Source organism: Erpetoichthys calabaricus, chromosome 1 (assembly GCF_900747795.2).
Source record: "Erpetoichthys calabaricus chromosome 1, fErpCal1.3, whole genome shotgun sequence".
Taxonomy (NCBI): Eukaryota; Metazoa; Chordata; class Cladistia; order Polypteriformes; family Polypteridae; genus Erpetoichthys; species Erpetoichthys calabaricus.
Window position 1 is genome coordinate 231638836 of NC_041394.2, and position 20497 is coordinate 231659332.

Below are 20497 nucleotides of genomic sequence, written 5' to 3' on the forward strand. Positions count from 1 at the left end.
TGGTCTGGTTAGTCATACTCTAACCAACCATTTAATTAATGTGGTTAAAATTCAAGTACAGTACAGTATATTGGATATGTTTGTCTCATACCAGATTTAATTCCAATGCCATGGATTCTAATCCACACATTTTGCTGCGTAGTGTACTCTGCAATATGCTATATTACCTTCAGAAAACGAAGTATATTCATAAATCACATATATACATGGCAGTCCTGAATGAAACTTTAGCCTCTACACCCTTCTGCCTTAGGGTAAAATTTCCTTTTTAAATGAATGCTACCCAGGTGTGTCCTCACAAGCTAAGACTGTTCTGCAGGGATAGAATCATACAACAAGCAGGCATTGCCAAAAGCAGGTATGTGTTACTTTCTTAAACAAAATAAAGATAGCTTTCACTTTGGAATACGGCTTTTTGACTCAATGAGCATCTCTGTAAAGTCATGAGTCTTGTCAAAAATGATACATCAATGCATTAAAATATTATTTTTTGCTAAATAATTTCACAAAGTAGTTTTAATAAATGCATTATGGCTTGATTTTAATGTTTCAAAACTGTTAGCTATATTTTAAAAAATAGAATCCATAATACCACAGGCCTTTTACTACTGTATATGTTAAGCAACTATAAGGAAAACCACTTAGCCACACAAAGAAGTAAAATAACTGAGCTAAACTCTTTGATTATGTACATGTTTAAAATACAACATATTCTGAGCACTCATAAAATATAATTTAACATGTTTTTATAGATAATAAAACAACTATGCTGTGATATGAAGCTGAATCTTAATGTAATTTTAAAAACTTTAACATGCTAATGGAAAATAACATATAGAATAAAGTATATATTTATCTATACAGACAAAATTAAACCTGCATATCTCTTTCAGTGTGTATATACATAAAAAACAATCTACAGTATCTTTATATGGATATGCATAGAGATAGGAAGATACTGCCACTCCATCCAGAATTTCCTCCTAATTTGTGTCTGTTGCTACTGGGACAGGCATCAGGAAATAATGACCTCAAACTGGTTAGAAGATAGATAGATAGATAGATAGATAGATAGATAGATAGATAGATAGATAGATAGATAGATAGATAGATAGATAGATAGATAGATAGATAGATAGACATCTATTTCAATCCATTCATGTTCTGAACTTGCTTTTTCAGTTTTTACATACACTTAAACTTGCAGTACAATTGTATGTAGAAAAATCATATAGAGTTATACAAATTCAAGTACAGTACACTTTCCATTTATTCTACTTTAAATCATTTCCATAAAACATGATTTACCAAATTAAATTTAAATAAAGATCATTGGCTAAAAAGAAATTACCAAACAGGTCAGAAAATTAAAAAATGTAATTCCTATCTAACAATTAACTTATTTTAAAACATAAAGTCACATTCAGAGTATAATATTTTGTTATTGCAGATTTGAAATGTAATGTAAAGCTAAGTAAAGTTCATTAAATATATTTTCTTTTTTGAAACTGTTCTTCAGAGCTCTGATTTTTTTGGCATTTTTCTGCAAGTTGCCTGTATGGGCCTGTATAAAATGGGTGTAACTGTCAGCTCGGTACAATTTATGATCAGAACGTGTGGAATTTTTCATGTGTTGTTTTAAGGGTCCAAAGATGCCAGATTTTTAGAGTTTAAAACTTTGCTCTTAAAACTCGATAAATGAAAATGCCAGAGAGTATTGTTAGTGAGCATAAGTACACTTCACAATGGAAGAGTTTTCTTTTCTGCCCCCAAGGTGTCTGAGATACAGTTTCTGCATGCTGTGGAGAAAATGTAGAAGAAAATAACTGAATGAACCAAACGAAAAGTGTGCATGGCAACCCTTATTGTAAGCACTGCAAAATTCTTTCTTTCACTTCTTAAAATCATTTCACATTAATTTGTGTTAATTGGTTTAATCTGAATAAATAATTTTTTTTCAGTTTCAATTAAGACAAACATTTTGTTCTGCTTAAGAAATTATTAAAACAACTACATCAGAAAATGTCCTAAAGCAAGGATTAAAATGAGAAGTGAAAGGGATTTGCTGACTTGACCAAAGGTTTTGCATGCCATTGTGTCATCTGGGCAAGTGCAAACTCTTCTAATTAGGCAGAGGTTCATATGCGGCTTGCTCAGCTTGATTGATGTGCCATGCTTCAGCTCCAATAGTAAAACGTGGCCTTTTATTGTGCTGTTTTACACTGGTGTAACTTTATGTGAATTAGTTAAGTTTGTATGTCATAACTCTTCATATTATGAGGCACATTTAAATGAATTTAGTTCTAAAGTCTGTCTACCTTACATCTAGTTTGTAATGCATTAAAAATGTGCACCCTTGGCCTCAAGCTGAACAGTTTTTTGGTTCCCTTTTCCCCTTCTGATCTACTATTTCTTGCAATAGCTCTCTCTCTCTCACTATTAAATATTTGAATGTAAAGCAGTCTGGGTGTGTAGTGGTGGCTCTGAGGCTAAGGATCTGCGCTGGTATCCCGAAGGTTGCCGGTTCGAATCCCTGTCAGTGCCAAAAGAGATCCTACTCTGCTGGGCCCTTGAGCAAGGCCCTTAACCTGTAATTGCTCCAGGGGGCGCTATACAATGGCTGACCCTGCGCTCTGACCCCAAGGGGTATGTGAAAAAAAAAAACTAACAAACACTGTTGTAAGTCGCTCTGGATAAGAGCGTCTGCTAAATGATGTAAATGTAATGTAAAACTTAACATTCTTTAGACTCATTAGATCCAATTCAGGGTGCTGGTGCCTGTCCTGGTGGCATTGTATGTGTGGGGCAAGAACCAACAATGGATGGTGCACTAGACCACCCTAGGGTCACTTACTTGTACTCTTACACTATCACTCACACAGTGTCATTTACAATTGCTAAATACATTCAAATCTGAAAATATACTTTAGTCATAGATGTCAAATAAAGATTTACAGTTAATGTCAGTATGTAATTGCAGAGCAATGTATGTATTGGCCATTAACAGCATGCTGAATCTTTATATTCATTTTCCTTTAAGTAGGTATTTTATTCAGGATCATGTTAAACAAGTAGAGAAATAAAAATTTCTAAATACAGCACACTTTACAGAATATTTCAGTGGATGAAAGTATTAGGGGTTTATTACATAGAGCATTTCCAAGGAACAGCCCTGTATTTCAGCCTTGACTTATGCTTAAGAAGTCTTTATTTGTCTGATATTTAACACATGACTAATTTCTAATTTGCAAACTGTGGCACAGTGATCCTTGCCAACTATATACGTTTAATCACCATATTAATTTTCATTCTAAACAGACGCAAGAACTGACCGATGAGGTCCTGTAATTGCTTAGTTTATGCCTACATCAATGAAAGCAATACCAAGACAAATTTTTTTAGTTGTGTATACATCCTGGGAAGAAGTAAAAATACTGTCATCAGACAGGGAACAGTCATGCATACAGAGAGACTGTGTTGAGTCTCATCCTACCTCCATGTAGTGGTCATATGTGTGACTAGTATTAACATGGGTGAAATTTTGAATGTAATGTAGGAAAAAAAAATGAGGAGAAACAAATACATAAAAATGGCCTAAACTGATTAACCTGGTCTGCAAAAATGTTTTTTCACTTGAGAGGTGAAGGTTTAAAATGAAAAAAAAAGAATACTATTTTAGAAAGCAAAACCTAATATATTTTTAAAATTTAGGAGCCCAAACTCTATTCTGACTCCCAACTCTGCAACGAAAATAAAGATGGTAGGCTTTTTTGACAAGTGGTGTAAGTGATCTAAGGTGAATTCCTCACAAATGTAGCAAAAATGATCCAGTTTGTTTGTGAAAACACATGACAAAATTTACTTTCACAAAGACACAACGTTAAAATTAAAATGACCTTCACTATTAGAAAGCTAAGGTGCTACTGAAACTCAAGAGTGGAAGGCAGGGTTTAGTTCACTGGCAGAATTTCCCACCACTTCTTTTTACATTCTATATACTCTCGCAAAAATTTGTAAAACTGCTCATTTTTGCTGTCTTAATAAATAAAAACTGTGTATTCCTTTACTGTTTGCTTACCTGTTACCTGGTCATTAATGCATGGATCAACGTAACCTAGCATTTTTCTGTAAAAAACACTTAAACAACAACTTTCTTTATTGTGAATAATAAAAGGCATCTTTCTCATGTTCTGAATATAAATTCCTGGCTATACTGAAGGAATAAGAAAACAGAAAAAAATATTGATTAAGAGCAAAAAACGTGTGGGAAATATTGATGTAAGTTGTTGCTCTTCAACTAATATTAAGAATGAAGGTCAGCACAAAACATAGTATAATATTCTAAGCATGAATAAAACTTATGCCATTAAATAAATGTAACTTGTTTTTTCAAAACAGTCTTTTTTACTGAAGAAAAATTCCCATTTCAGAAAGTGATTCAGCATACATGAATCTATAAAGTATACCAATGTTTTTGTGACAGAAGACTTTGGTGCAGACCAGTGGGACATAATAGTACAGTACTATACTGTAAGTGCACATTATTATAGTACTTATAATAGTAGCTGCGCTAACCATCTAAGATGGGTTGAAATCTAAATAATCAACGCAGAACTCGGCATTAAAGTTGGCAGTGCACCATGTAAAAGCAGTGCTAATGTTTGTGATGCGCCATCTATTGGAATGAGAGATGTAGCAATTGGATGAACACATAGACAAGTTTCTCAGTGTTAATTTCATATGACTGCCCTATTGAAGTGGTAGATCGCAGTGGGACAATTCACAGAAAACAATGCTAGATGAATTCACAAAGCTCTGTTGAAGTATTCATCTTTTTTGTTGATCAATAATATAAAATAAAAATGCCAGAAATTGATATTTTTGTGATTAGACTGTATTTAGTGAACTTGCACTTCTACCAAATTACTGAGCACGGGTTCAGTTGTCAGACTAAGCTTTCATGCTCTACCTGTGCTCTTGTAGTTTTTTGCTAGAGAATTGGATTTACTCTTTTATACAAAAGATATACTGCCATGTTGATGAGCTTAAAATATTGTGAAGTTGAGTATGAGCGTCACCAAATCAAATATTCTCACAGCAAATTGAGGTAATATGAGTGTATATGTAGGAGTATGAATGTGTTCAACTAGTGTCCCAAATGGAGAAACAGTTTTTTTTTATTTTATTGATTTTATTAAAATCAAATAACATTCCATACAAATAAGTCAAGCTTTACAAAACTAGAGAGAGAGAGAGAGAAATCAACCCCTACCCATGAGAAAGTGAGCTAGGCCAGCAGAGTAAAACTTTAAACCTGTAAAAATAAGTAAATAGATAAATTAACAAATGAATAAAAATAAACAGAGTAAAAAAAAGAAAAACTAGAGGGGAGAGAATCTGCTTCCTCAATTAAAATGCTTATTCTAAAATGTTATTGATTAGATCCTGCTAGGTTTTGATAAGGTTTTGTACAGATCCTCCAAGTGAGAATTTGATTTTTACCAATTTCACATAATATATAACATCAGTTACCCACTGACTTAAAATATGTGAGTTAGGATTCTTCCAGTTGAGTAAGAGAAGTCTACGTGCCAATAGTGTAGTGAAGGTAATCACAGTTTGTTTGTCCTTCTCCACTTTAAGCCCATCTGGAAGTACAGTTAAACACAGCTGTTAGTGGATTAGGAGGGATTGTGACACCAAGGCTGTTTGATAGGCATTTAAAGATTTTGGTCCAGAATGATGTTAATTTGGTACACGCCCAAAGCATGTGGCCCAGTAAGGCTGGAACTTGACTGCAACATTCACAGGTTGTATCTTGCCCTGGAAACATTTTGGCCAATTTTAAACGAGACAGATGTGCTTGATATATAATTTTAAGTTGAATAATTGAACATTTGCACAAGCTCGAGTGAATTCTGTGCATTGCTACCTTCCACTCCTTTTCTGAGGTGTTGAATGAGAGATCCTTTTCCTACTGTACTCTGGGATCTTTGAAAGGGGAGTACTTTAAAATCTTTTTATATATTACGGAGATGCTGTCTGAGTCCTCAAGACTGATCAATATTTTTTCCAGCATAGAGGTAGGTGGGAGGTGAGGAAAATTGGCCAGGTTTTGTTTAACAAAGTTTCTAATTTGAAGATAGTGAAAGAAATGTGTTGCGGGAAAGTTAAATTTGTGTAATTGTTCATAGGATGCAAAGACATTGTCTATGTACACATCTCTAAGTGATTTAATCCAGAATGTTTTCCAGACATTAAAAGCTGCTTACGTTTGAGAGGGTGGAAAAAGGTGGTTCTCGTGCAGAAGTGCCACAGATAAAAGCTTCACTCTCTTAAAATACTTCCTACATTGGTTCCATATTCTGAGTGAGTGAAGCACAATTCGGTTGTTAGTATATTGGTGATGACTTGTACTTTTTGGTGTACAAAACAAGGAATATAAAGAAGTACTGCAGAAGAATAAAATTCTACTTCAAACTTTCACCAAGCATCAATTACCGTCTTTCCTAAACAAAATAAAGACTTAATGCAATGTGCATCATATAGACCAATTTCACTTCTGAATAATGATGTTAAGATACTCTCCAAAGTCCTAGCTAGAAGGATTGAGAAAGTGCTTCCTTTGGTAATATCAGAAGACCAAACTGGATTTATTAAAGGCAGACATTTAGCTTCCAACATTTAACGCCTGTTTAATGTAATATATTCACCCACAAAGTCTAACACCCTGGAGATATTATTATTGCTGGATGCAGAAAAAGCATTTGATATGGTTGAATGGAACTACCTTTTCACTACACTGGAGAAATTTGGGTTTGGCCTGAACATTTGTGCAAGCATCAAACTACTGTATACCAGTCCAGAAGCTTCAGTTTTAATTAACAACATTAATTCAGACTACTTTAAACTAGAATGGGGTACTAGACAAGGATGCCACTTGTCACCACTGCTTTTTGCAATCGCCATTGAGCCACTGGCAGTTCACTTTCAAAATGCTTATGAGATAAAGGGGATTATCAGAGAAGGACTTGAACAGAAAATTTTTCTATATGCAGATGATATGGTACTGTATATATCAGATCCAAAAAATACTGTGCCTGCAGTCCTTACAGCACTTACAGAATTTCAAAAAATTTCTTGTCTCAGAATTAATTTGAATAAAAGTGTGCTCTTTCCAGTGAATTCTCAAGCATACAATATTAGATTGGACACCTTCCCTTTTATCGTTGCATATCAGTTTAAATACCTAGGGGTAAACATCACAAGTAATCATTAAGCTCTTTATCAACAAAATTTTGCCGTCTGTATGGAAAAAAAGACTTGCATAGATGGTCAACCCTTCATCTCACTCTATCTGGAAGAATTAACATTGTTAAGATGAATATCCTTCCTAAGCTTCTTTTTTTATTTCAAAACATTCCAATAAACATCAATAAATCATTGTTTAAGAAATTAGATTTAACCATAACCTCATTTATTTAGAATTTAATATTCAAGTCCAAAGAGTGACCCTACAAAGACCTAAGGCAGAAGATGGCATGATTCTACATAACTTTCAATTTTATTACTGGGCAACAAATATACAAACTATAAAAACCTGGACATGGACACAAATAGATGAACATACACAGGCTTGGTCCGCAATAGAAACACTCCTTGTTTTGTGTTCATAGAAACTGTGTAGTATTTGTCTCTCCATTACCCATAACAGAAAGCCAACAGAATGTAAATTAATTAATAGATTGAGAAATTCTCAACCTTTTCAATTAACAGCTATTTTCCTATAATGCGATGTGCTTTATAATTATTAACAACCCATGTTTTGTAATCTCCATACTTAATTAATCTTTATTGTTTAATTGATGTCTCCTGCTTTAAATGCAATGCAGTGAAATCCAATATAACGTAAAACAAATGCTTTTCAAAGAGCATTTACATTTATAATTAGAAAGCTGAATACCACTTTGACTTTGGGCTATACAGTTTTCGAAAACATGGGTTATTGTCATTATTATGTGATGCACAATACAAAAAAATAAAGAAGTCTATGTCATTTTTAGCCATTCAATGTTAACACCTTCTATATATCATTATTATGTCCTTTTCTTACTGACTACGGAAACATTGCAAAACACAGTTTAGTGAAATTTCATGCATCAGTCCCAAAGAAAGATTTTTGTTTTTCAGCTTTTATTTGCTGTACTATCAATTAAGCCAGATTAATTCTTTCCACTGTATTGCATTCCATATGTTCCACATCTGCTCCACTGAATATACTATTTGCACGGTGTCTGAAAGCAGCACTAACCCTTATAGAGCAAGTCTTATGTCTGAATAATACCTACATTTTTACCACTTTCATAACTTGCTCCCACTTTCACTTTTAATCAGCAGAAATGGAAAAGCATTTGAAGCCAATGAAGCTGCTGCAAGACAGGAGTGATATGGTGAATATTGGGGGTTCTAGTAATGATGCGGGCAGCTGAATTCTGGATCAGTTGAAGCTTATAAACAGATTTGCGAGAAAGGGAATTACAATAATCCAGATGCAAAGTGACAAGGCTATGAACAAAGATAGCAGAGGTGTGGGGAGTGAGGGAGGGGCGAATACGATTAATGTTACGCAAGTGGAAATATGCAGACTGGGAGATGTTATTGATGTGGGACTGACAAGAGTGAGTACTATCAAGGAGGACACACAGACTCTTAACCTATTGGGAAGGGGAGACAGAGGAATTATCAGTAACAAATTAAAAATTATCAGTCGTGGATAATGTTGATTTTGTACCAATGAGGAGAACCTCAGTTTGTCACTATTTAATTTAAGAAAATTTGAAGAAAACCAGAATTTAACTTCTGCTATGCAACCAATAAGCGAGGAAGGTGGAAAGGAAAAAGTTAGTTTGCCAGTGAGGTAGAGCTGGGTGTCATCAGCAAAACAGTGGAAGCTAATGTTATATTTATGAAAGATATTGCAGAGGGGAAGGAGGTAAATAATGAAAAGGAGGAACCCCAAGACAGAGCCCTGGGGCACACCTGAAGTAACAGCGGTGGGTTGGGATGTGAAAGTTTTAAGCTGAACAAACTGAGTGTGGCCTGAGCGGTAGGATCTGAACCAATCTAGTGGAGTGTGGGTAATGCCAATTGAAGATAATCTATTGAGAAGAGTAGTGTGACAAATAGTATCAAAGGCCGCACTCAGATCAAGAAGGATGAGAATAGTGATTAAACTACAATCAGTTGCCATAAGGAGGTCATTAGTAATTTTGATAAGTGCCGTTTCTGTACCATGGAGGGGGCGAAAACCAGACTGGAGCTGTTCATACAGATTATCCATCCATCCATCCATTTTCCAACCCGCTGAATCCAAACACAGGGTCACGGGGGTCTGCTGGAGCCAATCCCAGCCAACACAGGGCACAAGGCATCATACAGATTATTTAGAGATAAATGAGAATGAAGTTGAATAGCCACTATTTTTTCAAGAATTTTGGAAATGAAGGGTAGATTAGAAATAGGACGAAAATTACTGAAATTAGAAGGATCGGCAACAGGTTTTTTCAGAATTGGGGTTATTGCAGAAGTTTTAAAAGATGAAGGAACAGCTCCAGTGGTGAAAGAGGAGTGAATTATAGCAGAAATAAGGGGGAACAGAGAGGGGAGACAGACTTTAACCAGAACTCTGGGGAGGGGATCCAGTTGACAGGTGGATGGCTTAGACTCAGACAAGATCTGAGATTTCTGAGAAAGAAGGAAGCTGAAAAAAAAAAATTAGGTGAGCAGGTGGATGAAATTCAAATGAAGTACTAGAGGAAACCGTACAGAGAGACTGATGTATCCTCTGGATTTTTTCATTATAAAAGGACATAAGGGAATTGCAAAAATCAGTTGAATAAAGGTGAGAAGGTAAAGAATCCGGGGGTTGTGTGATATTATTAAGCAGTGAAAACAATGACTTGGTGTTACCTTTATTGGAAGAAATTATTTGAGTATAATAGCAATACAGTCCTTGTAATAAAGTATATGGTTTTTGTATATCTCTTTGTGAACAAAGAGTCCAGTGTTTTTGCACAACCATTCAAGATGCTGGCCTTTGGCTTTCAAAAGCCAAAGTTCAGGCGTGAACCAGGGAGCAGAAAAAGAGAAAGAAACAGATCTATTTTTTAACGGAGCGAGGGTGTTAAGAATACCATTAAGTCCAGTGTTATAGTGTGAAATCAGCTCTTCAAGAGTGGATAAATTATGAATATCCATAAGGGAATCAATACTAGAGGAAAGAAAATTTGAGTTAATATTCTTAATATTATAGAAAGACATGAGATGGGAAAGCTTATTATTGGAAAGAGCAAGTTTAACATTGAATGAAATAAGAAAATGATCAGTTATGGGGAGTACAATCAAGGGGGGCAACTCCAGAACAGCAAATCAAGTCCAAGATATGTCCTTTAGAGTGGGTGGGAACAACAGTATGCTGCTGGAATCCAAAACTCTCAAGGCAGGATGTAAAGTCTCTAGTAATAGGGACATTGATATTATCCATATGTATATTGAAATCCCCCAGAAGTATTATGTTTGATAAAACAGTAGATAAGTGTGTAAGAAAAACAGCAAAGTCGTTCAGAAAGTCATTATTTGATTTAGGGGGGTGGTAAACAGTTGCAATAATAGTAGGAATAGGTCCAGTTAATCGACACACAATAGATTCAAAAGAGCTGAAGACAGGAACAGACATCGGCAGGACTTTCCACTTCTCGCAATACATCATCGCGAGACCTCCTCCCCGCCCAGAGCCTCGGGGTCAACAGATGTAAACAAACCCGGGGGGAGTGGATTCGTTAAGTTGGGAAAAGTTATGAGGTTATTGCCATGTCTCAGTTAAGCAGAAAGTCCCTTGCCCTTAAGTGAGCAGATGTTCAACAGACTGAAGTTGACAATGGTGTTATCACATTTGGCAATGGTGTTAGCTGACTGGGCTAGGCTGGCTAACACACTGTGGTCAGTGACCCTGCCTAAGTTACATGGAGGATGTCGAGAATTGGACCAGATGGAGTTTATTATTTTCGAAGTGACAGCCAGGATACTCCGGCGGGACCCACGGTGGATGTATCTCTGAGGGGAGGAATACGATGTCTGGGTGGAGATACAGCCCAGTGAGCAGAGGCTCGGAAAGGTGGAAATGCAGTTGGAGGAGCTCGGCAGCTGAGTACTGAAGCAGGCCCATTGCAGGTTGGATAGCGAGTGACAGGAGGGACCAAACAAACACGAACCAAATAAATAGGTTTCCGAAACCTATTGGCAAATTAGCTTATTGCATTGGTCTCCCATGTCAACAGATCTCAGTCTCAACAAACATTTCTACTATAAAATGAAACAATCCATTAAGCAGAAATCCAGAAACCCACTAATGTGCAAAGACTGATTGCCCACAGCCTGACTGCAATGAACCAGTAGTCTTTAATACTCCCATGGTGCAATTATTTCATTTGTCCTGAGAATAAGTGAAAGAATAATTGACTGTTAGGAAGGTGTACCCAGTAAGGCTGGCACACAACATAATCAGTCATTAGGGGTAAATTCTCTTATGGTCTGCCTATGCTGTATGTGTAACAAAATTGCAGTTGTAACCACAGAGTAGCACTAATTAGTTTTATTGATGATTTCTTATTTTGCATTAAAAGGTATATTCATGTATGTTATTTGGTTTTCTTTTTAGGTTATGGTAACTAGCCATCATGAGAGAGGTGGCCATTTTGCTGCTAATTACCTTTGGTAAGTAGATGATATGTGCATAATTCATCTCATGAAGTATATTCAGACATTGTGGACTACCCTTCCTTGGAAAGTGTCTCTTACTTTACTTTGAGGATCATGTACCATCTTCTAAGTTCTTTTTTTTTCATAGGATGTTTCACTTGGTTACCCAATCTGCTGCCTTTCATTTTAATAGCTTTATGTCATTTCCATGAGTATATGCATTCTAATCATTATCATTCTTCAAGTGAAACTTTTCACTATGCATGTAAAGTGATGAATATTTTTAGTTGTTAAAATACCTATTTAGCTATTTCTTTAAGATAAAATAGAGATAAGCAAATTACTTTTTTGCTTTTAGAAAATGGTGGCATATTGCATGCCAGACATACAAGAAGGAATTTCACTATACTCTGTACATGTTGCAAAATCACTACTACTAGAACTACAAAGTGGGGCAAATCCTTCAAATATTCCCTACACTGGATGCAGCTCTAACCGTCATTCCCTCCTTAATACAGGTACCTTTGAGGTACACGTTTATCCTTTCAAGAAAGAATGCATTCTTGAGCATTACAAATATTTACATCTTACAGTTGACATGTTTCCACCACAGTGAAACAGGCAAAGCCAGAAGGGAAAATTCTTTCATTTGTTATATGCAGGCGGTGAAATTGAAATGAAAGACTCATCCTCAAATTCTGTTGACACTCAGACTAAGTGACAGTTCAGCTGAGTAAGTGCTAATGGAACTTTAAAGAGATGCTCTACTGCTTTTTTTAAGTACTTTGTATTAGTTTGTCAAGCGCTTTTGATTTTGTAAAACTAACATACTGTATTGCTAAAAGAAAAACTGTTTAAAATATTTCTTCACGACTAGTAAGAAATCACAAATGGTAATTTTGGAGCAATATTTTCTACACATAGCCTGTATTAATAATTCACTTTAAGAACAACAGCAATTCACACTGTCATGGTATATCCAGCCATTTTATGAAAGCCTGAATCCACTAAATATTATTTGCTTATTTATTTCTTTTTAAGATCCATCATTTTTGGGGGCTCAAAAGATTATGTTGTAGTTTTCTCTGTAAATGCCAAGAGATCCATGCCAAAGCTTTTTTTGGTAGTTGATTTATTATCATACCCTTAGAATTTATTGTACACATAAAAAACATCACTTTGAGGAAAACTGGGTTGCTCTGTCTTGTCAGTAAACACTAGCTAATTACAACTTTTAGATTTCAATGAAATTAACAATTTTAATAAAGTATGAAACAAATGAAAATTGTAATATTAATTAACATTGGTAGTTCAAAGATTTTGAGATCTATATAAACAGATTTTCCAGGTTAGAAATTTGAGTCTCTACCCTGGGGACAAATAAAGTTCAATCTATCCATCTAATTGAACTAATTTATATATATTATATCAAATGAAAAATGAACAGAAATATGTCAGATTAAAGAAACATTTTGTGATAATTCAGCTGATGTAATATCCTCTTGTTTTTGATTACTTATAGTAAAAGCATGTTTCAACACATAAAAAGACTGTGTTGAATCATTAAAAAGAAATCAGATAGATAGATAGATAGATAGATAGATAGATAGATAGATAGATAGATAGATAGATAGATAGATAGATAGATAGATAGATAGATAGATAGATAGAAAAAAAATACACAACCAAAAATGTAGTCATCATAAGAATGGCGTGTAAAAGAACCATGTGGGTAATAATAAGTGCAAATGAAGGTGGCTAATGAACATAAACAGGAAGGGAACATCAGCTCTGTGTTGAACAAGTATCAATTTTTCAGCAGATGGTTTGTCTCAGTTAAGTTTCAGATAGTTTGGTGATTTTGGTCTCGTCCATTGTGAGAGATGGACATCTGAGATGGTGTGCCAATGTTATTTAGCTTTTTTTATTATCTATCTGAGATATCCTTTATTTAGTCAACCCAAGAGGATTTAATAACAAATATGTTAAAAGAATGAGCAGGAGACCAAGGGGTCAGAAAGAGAAGGAAAAGGTAGTTTAAGTTACATGAAAATCTAAGCTGGTCTCAAGTTCACATTATGGCCTGCTAGAGACAGAGTTGGAAGAGACAGGTGAAGGAATGGATCAGCCAGCACCTCATGCTACAGCATCTGCTCCAGCCGACAGCAAATGTGGGAGCAAACCTGCTAGTGAGGTTGGCAACGAGAATTTGCAGATCTCAATAATTCTGAACCGAGCATGGCATCTATATCCTCGCTATCAACTACTACCAAAACTCTCTTGTCAGTCAACAGCATCAGCTCCAACAGGATACGTAAATGGAAACGAGCTATCTGAGCTGAAGGAAGTGATTACTGTGTTATATTTGAAAAATAAATGATGCAAAAGAGGATACAAAGGAAGATATAAAGAAGGATATACAGAAGAGAATAGACAGAACAGACAAGCTGGTTCAGGATTTAAAAGTTCAGGAGGTACATTTAAACAATAACTTTGAAGTAAAAAATCTAGGAACAAAAATAAAGGAAAATATGAACAAACTGAGAATAAAATAAGAGTACTTGGTGCTCATCTAGAAGTTAAGCAAACGTTTATGACTTGTATTGAAGAATTTGAACATTGACATCCACCGCTGACAAAAAAGCAACTGCTGTAGAATCTGAATGCAAAGTGCTGGTGATAAATTAGCTGCATTTGCAGATAGACACAGAAAGAACAACATCAGAATCTAAGGTCTCCCTGAAAGCTGTAAAAGTCCAAATCAATGAAATTCATAGCAGAACTATTTTCTAAAATAATTGGAGAGGACTTTAAATCATAAACTGAGATCTCAGCAGGTAATGGCGTAAGAGGATCAAATGCCTCAAAACTAAGAAGCCTGATTTTCTGTTTCAACAAACTATAGGTTAAAGAAAATTTGATGCTGATTCTCAGACAGAAAAAGGAGATTATACAGTATTTTAAAATAACATCATTCATATTTTCCAAGGTTTTTCTCCTTCAACAGCTGCCAAACAAGTTGCATTCTACAGCACTAAACAGCCCTTACACAAAGTTGAAATCAGCTGCAGCCTCTTGTTTCCAGCTAAATTGAAAGTGATTGTTGATGGCCAGTTCTTCATCTTTAGTTCTTCTGAAGAAGGAGAGAAAGAGGTAGAAAGACTGATCCCAACATCATCTAAAATGTGAACATGAGTCATATTGTGTCCTGGTAATGCAAAAAAGATTCTGCTTACAACTTGATCCATTTATAATAATAACATTTGCCATAACTATACATTTTATTTCCTTTTTGGCCACTTTTTTCAGTTACTACAGGTAAAATTCCATTACAACGAATATCTTTACAATGAAATTTTCATTACAACAAAGTATTTTTATGGTCCCGACAGTTTCCCCATATGACACGAGTCTATAGAAATCTTGTTACTATGAAGTACATTCAGCAGATATTTTCATTACAACGAAGTGCCCAAAAGACCTTGAAATACCTGAATGAATCATCCACAGAGCGGTTAGTTCTGTGGTTGCTGCTCAGTTGTGCACAACAATCCCCCAAACAGAAATATTGTAAAAAAAATGTCTTTCTTCGAACTTTCCTTGTACTGTTTTTTTGCTGTTTTTGTTTTCAGTGATACTTTTTGCTTATTGCTCGTCAACATTTGAAAAACATCAATTGGAATTTAACTCATTGTCACCCTCCTATAGAAACGGCAGACACGAAAAAACGATAACAGTTCACATTAGAAAAAAAAACTTAAAATATTTTCAGCAAAAAGAAAAAAGACATTGCCAGTGAATTCGGAATTTTGCCATCGACACTGTCAACTTTTTTGAAAGACCGATCAAAAAAAAAGAAGAAAAATCTCGGGTTGCAAATGTATGCGAACTGCTGCATTTGAAGACGTTGAAAAAGCCATTTTCATGTGGTTAAGTGATGCTTGTTCAAGAAACATTCCTATTAATGCGGCACTCATTCAAGAAAATGTGAGGTTTCTAAACTCTCTTGGGACCTCCCCCAACTGGACAACACGCCAAAGAGCGACCCGAAGTGCGATCACCGCGTCTGTGGAAGACTGTTTATATGTTGCCAGGGCAACAGCAGGCTCACAGCTCTGCTGCATCTCTCCACCAAAGCAAACTCGATGGGTGATGCAAGGAACATTGTAAATGCAGGGAACAGGATTACTTGGCCACTAACCTGGCCATGACCCTGCCTGACTGCTGTGTCTGTGTATAGGAGAGTGGCAGATCCCGCTACAATAAATAACCATGCTGTTCCTGTTTCAAGCTGAATAAAGCTGGTTTTGCTAAAGTACTGAGACTCAGCCTCGTATTTTTGGGTGTAAGACAGAGATTTAGAGCGCGACCCCAGTCTTTTAGGATTCGCTTCTGTGAAGCCTCACTGCATCGTTGTGAGCCTGTGGTTGCCCTGCCCCAGCAACAGACAAACAATCTTACACAGACGTGGCAATCACACTTCGGGACTCACTTCAGTGTGACGTTCCCGTTTCTAGGATCCCAAAAGAGTTCAGAAACCTCACAATATGAAAAAGAAGAAAAGGATGATTCGGCTTCTGATTGATAACTATGCTGCCCACAACATGCTTCCGCATTTAGATAATCTTCTTGTTGAATTCCTCCCACCCAATTGCACAGCAGTGCTTCAGCCATTGGATTTGGACATCATTTGCACCGTGAAAGTGTATTATCGCAAGGAAATGCTGAGAAAAATTCTCGTCAGCATAACTTGTAGACAGGAGAAGATTAAAATGAATGTGAAAGAAGCTATTGAAATGATTGCAGACGCCTGGACGCAAGTTAAAGAAAGCACTATAGCTACAAATACAGAATCTCATTACAACAAAATTTTCATTACAATGAAATATTTTTTAGGTCCTTGGAAGTTTGTTGTAACGGAATTTTACCTGTATATTGAAATTTATTCTATTAAATATATATATATATATTTCAGTAACCATTAAGTAACTAGTAATTTAAAGTGTCATTAGACTTAAAAGTTTCCTTCCCTTTTTATTTTCCTTTTCCTAAGGGGTCTGTTTAACATCTTTCCTTAGGTTTATTGTCTCTGGACTGTACTGTACTGTACTGTACTATACTAAAGATAACTCAGTTTTAAACCTTACCACACCACTGCTCGGAGTTTGTTTGTTGTGGATGTGCCCTGTCTCTTGGCATGTCAGAGGACTGGGAATCTGTGAAGTGTTGGCTAGCCTCACTTGGGGAGGGAAAATGGGGGAGGGCTGGGAGGTTGAGAAAAAAGACAGCAAGTTATTTCTTATTCATCTCTTTCATCCCAACAACTATAAGTGCCAACGTAATAATAGGCTCCTTAACCATAATACTTGGCAATAATATGAAATCAAGGTTAAAGCTATTTTATGAAACAATAACTTTACTTAAGAATACAAAATTTCCTAAAAGGTTCAGAAGCAGTGTCTCTCTGACCAAACAGTGAATGGATGGAGAGAATGGATTGGCTAAATTTTTCACTCCATGGGGGTATTTTTTGTATGTGGATTACCCGTTTAGCCGGATATAATTGTTGATGATTTGGCCTGATCCTGGATCTGTCGGTTTTTCAAAACTCTTGCTGGAAGTGTTGTCATAGCAACACATCCTAATCCTCAAACCTATGGTTTGTTCTATGTAAACAAGGATTAGCTCACACACTTAATCAGTATCCATGTGTGGAATTCATTCAGTCATGACTTCACCGTTCATGAATGAGCAACCAATTGATATCGGTACGCAAATTATAAGAAGAGAATTTCATATAGAGAGGGGTTTGCGCGATCGGCAAGATCCTTTATTGCTCCCGGAGGAAATTCTTTTCGAAAGATACCGCTTTAGCCGAGGGGGAATATTGTATCTCAAAAATTTATTAGGACCTTATATTCGAAGTCAAACTTGGCGAAGTCGGGCTCTCACAACCACACAGACAGTATGCATTGCTTTGAGGTTTTTTGCAAGCGGCACTTTTTTATATACTGTAGGCGATGCGGAAAATCTATCTAAAAGTGCAGTTTGCCAGGCAATTCGTAAAGTTTGTTTGGCTCTGAAATATTTCCTTCGGGTTTTCATTGTGTTTCCTGGACACCTGCGTGTGCAGACAATAAATGAGGTGTTTCATGCCATTGCAGGTAGGTAAAACACAGGTAAAAACACCCACAGTTCCATAAAGAATCTCACAATCAGCCTAACATTCTCATTACCCAGGATTTACAAATGTGAATGGGGCACATGGGACTGATCACAGTAGAGTTTGATCAAACATTATTTGGAAAATGTACCTCTCCTCCTGATGAATAATCAGACACAGTGCCTTCATCAAATAGTTGACCGTTGTCAATATCTCGTTGGTCAGACACAGGTTCTAGGGATATGACATTCCCTGCAACTGTCCCAACAAAAAAAGAGGGCTATATGGAACATACCTATGGCACACATCGATGACAAATATATGCAGTGACCATCCTTTACCAGAAATGAAGTGACCACTGCATCCTGCCACTGGTTCTGAGAAGGAGCTTCCCCGTGGAATGCCCTCAGAAACAGGGCGATGGGCATTTTGCTGGAGAGCCAACTCTTCTGCAGGGGTTAGGTCTGGACCACGAGGACCTCCACCTGTTTTTTGCTTGTCTGCTTTCTTATTAGCTTTAAAATTAATGTTCTTTACATTATATATGATTCTTTATGTCAACAATTCTTTAAATAGTTATATACCAATATTTACCAGTTTGAAGTATATTCTTGTACTTCACTTTAACCTGTTCCCGTGTTCTCCTTGTGCTCACGTTTGATCTGGAATTATGACATATTAAATAATAATTAATCTGACACATAGGAAATGAAACGCTGCTTTCAGTAAGTACAATGCACACGCATTTAATTTGTCAGCCACTTTTTGCCAGCCGTCTTTTCTGGTTTGGGCTGCTTTTGCAGTGTTACCCCTTGTGCATATTAAATCTTGAAATTCTTCATGTCCTTCGAATGAAAGGTCTTGCTCCGCTTGTGTGAAAAAAAATGCGCCTGTTCTTTCATCATTTTGTTACAGCCTATCAAAGACTTGCTGATCATGTTTTCTAGACTCAATATATATGGGCTTTTCAATCAGCGAGGGTACACGCATTCATCTCGGACGATTAGATCCAGCTAAACTAATCTACTACACGGCTGCGTTTGAAAAACCGACTTATCCTGGATGAGTTCCACTGGCATTAACTCATCCAAGATGAGGCATCTGATCTCGGATGATTTAAGCGACGTACGGAAAATACCCCCCAGGTATACAAAGAAAACTAGAGGTGTGGAAGGATACACATGAGGGATAAACATTTGTAGCATCACAAACAGTATCTGAAGGGCAATATGTCATGGTAAAGGGTAATTTATTTAAATCTAAAGTCATTTTAATAAATATCTATGCACCTAATGTTGATGATTGAGGTTTCATCCAAAATGTATTTGCATCTGTCCCCAATATGAACACTAATGAAATTATACTGGAGACTTTAATTGTGTTTTAAACCTACACTTGAATAGGTTTTCAACTACAGTGGTGATAACATCTAATACCGCAAAAACAATCAGTTTATAATGGATCATAACTTATCAGACCCATGGAGATTCTTACATCCAAACTCAACAGCATTCTCCTTTTTCTCACCAGTGCATCATAGATACTCAAGAACTGAAATATTCTCAAAATTACTGAATGCTATAAACTCATTCCAAAGTGGAAAAGCAACATGTCTTGATGGCTTCCCAGTGGAAATTTATAAAAAATTTCAAATAAGTTAGCTCCACTATTATTAGCAATATTTATAGAAGCTGGTGACAAAAAAAAATCTACCTCAAACTTTTTGCCAAGCATTAATTGCTGTCTTTCTAAAGAAAAGTAAGGACTAATTACAATGTGCATCATACAGATCATTTTCACTTCTAAATAATGATGTTAAGATACTCTGCAAATTTCTAGATAGAAGGACTGAGAAAGTGCAGATAGTTATTGCTGAACCAGGTAATAATGTTAGTGAGATATTCAACTAGTGATGATGGAGGAAAGTGAGAAGTAGGACATATGGGATTCAACAGTAAAGGTGGAAGAAGGTCCTGTTTGAGTCAACTATTCTTACTCATTTTGTAGAATTTCTTCCATATTTCCGGCATAAAGCAATTTTTGTATAGATAAGTAATTCATCAACTACAGGAAAAAAATAACACATCACCTGTGTTTTCAGGAAAATTTGGTCTCAAATTTTAAAATACCACAGGATGAATATCATTTGAGAGATTAATGATTACTGGAAGTTCATATATAGTGGCACACGATTTCTTATGATGTCTTATGCAAATTGTGTCAATCTTGCATGTGGAAGGAGAATTCCTTCACAATGATTTTTGATTTAACATGGAGGTTTACATTAGCAGTGCATCATTATAACGTATGCACAAAGGCAGTGCCACTTCCTGTTCATATGTTCTACTCCCCAGCTACCCCTTTACTAGCAGAGTCACTCTGCAAAATTCACCATAGTACTGTTGAGACATGTAAAAGTATAAATCCAATATACCTTGAAAACAGTAATTTTTTCATTGAAAAAATCTTAGTAATAATAGCTTGCTGCTAACATTGCATGGCCCCCCAACTGAGGTATCAAAGCATGAATGCCTCTCACTTCTTTGCTCACCTGTTATCACATGTAATTCATAAGTG

General features: G+C 36.0%; 1 protein-coding gene across 2 annotated transcripts in view; it reads left to right on the forward strand.

Annotated features, from left to right (window-relative positions):
- The first annotated feature begins 308 nt into the window (after positions 1-308).
- lamb4 (laminin, beta 4) overlaps positions 309-20497 on the forward strand; it is a 107124-nt gene continuing 86935 nt past the window's right edge. For both annotated transcript variants that reach the window (XM_028812511.2, XM_028812512.2), the window contains exons 1-2: positions 309-358; positions 11717-11772. In XM_028812511.2, the coding sequence (XP_028668344.2) occupies positions 11736-11772 (37 nt within the window). In that variant the 5' untranslated portion in view covers positions 309-358; positions 11717-11735. The remainder of the gene's footprint in view (positions 359-11716; positions 11773-20497) is intronic.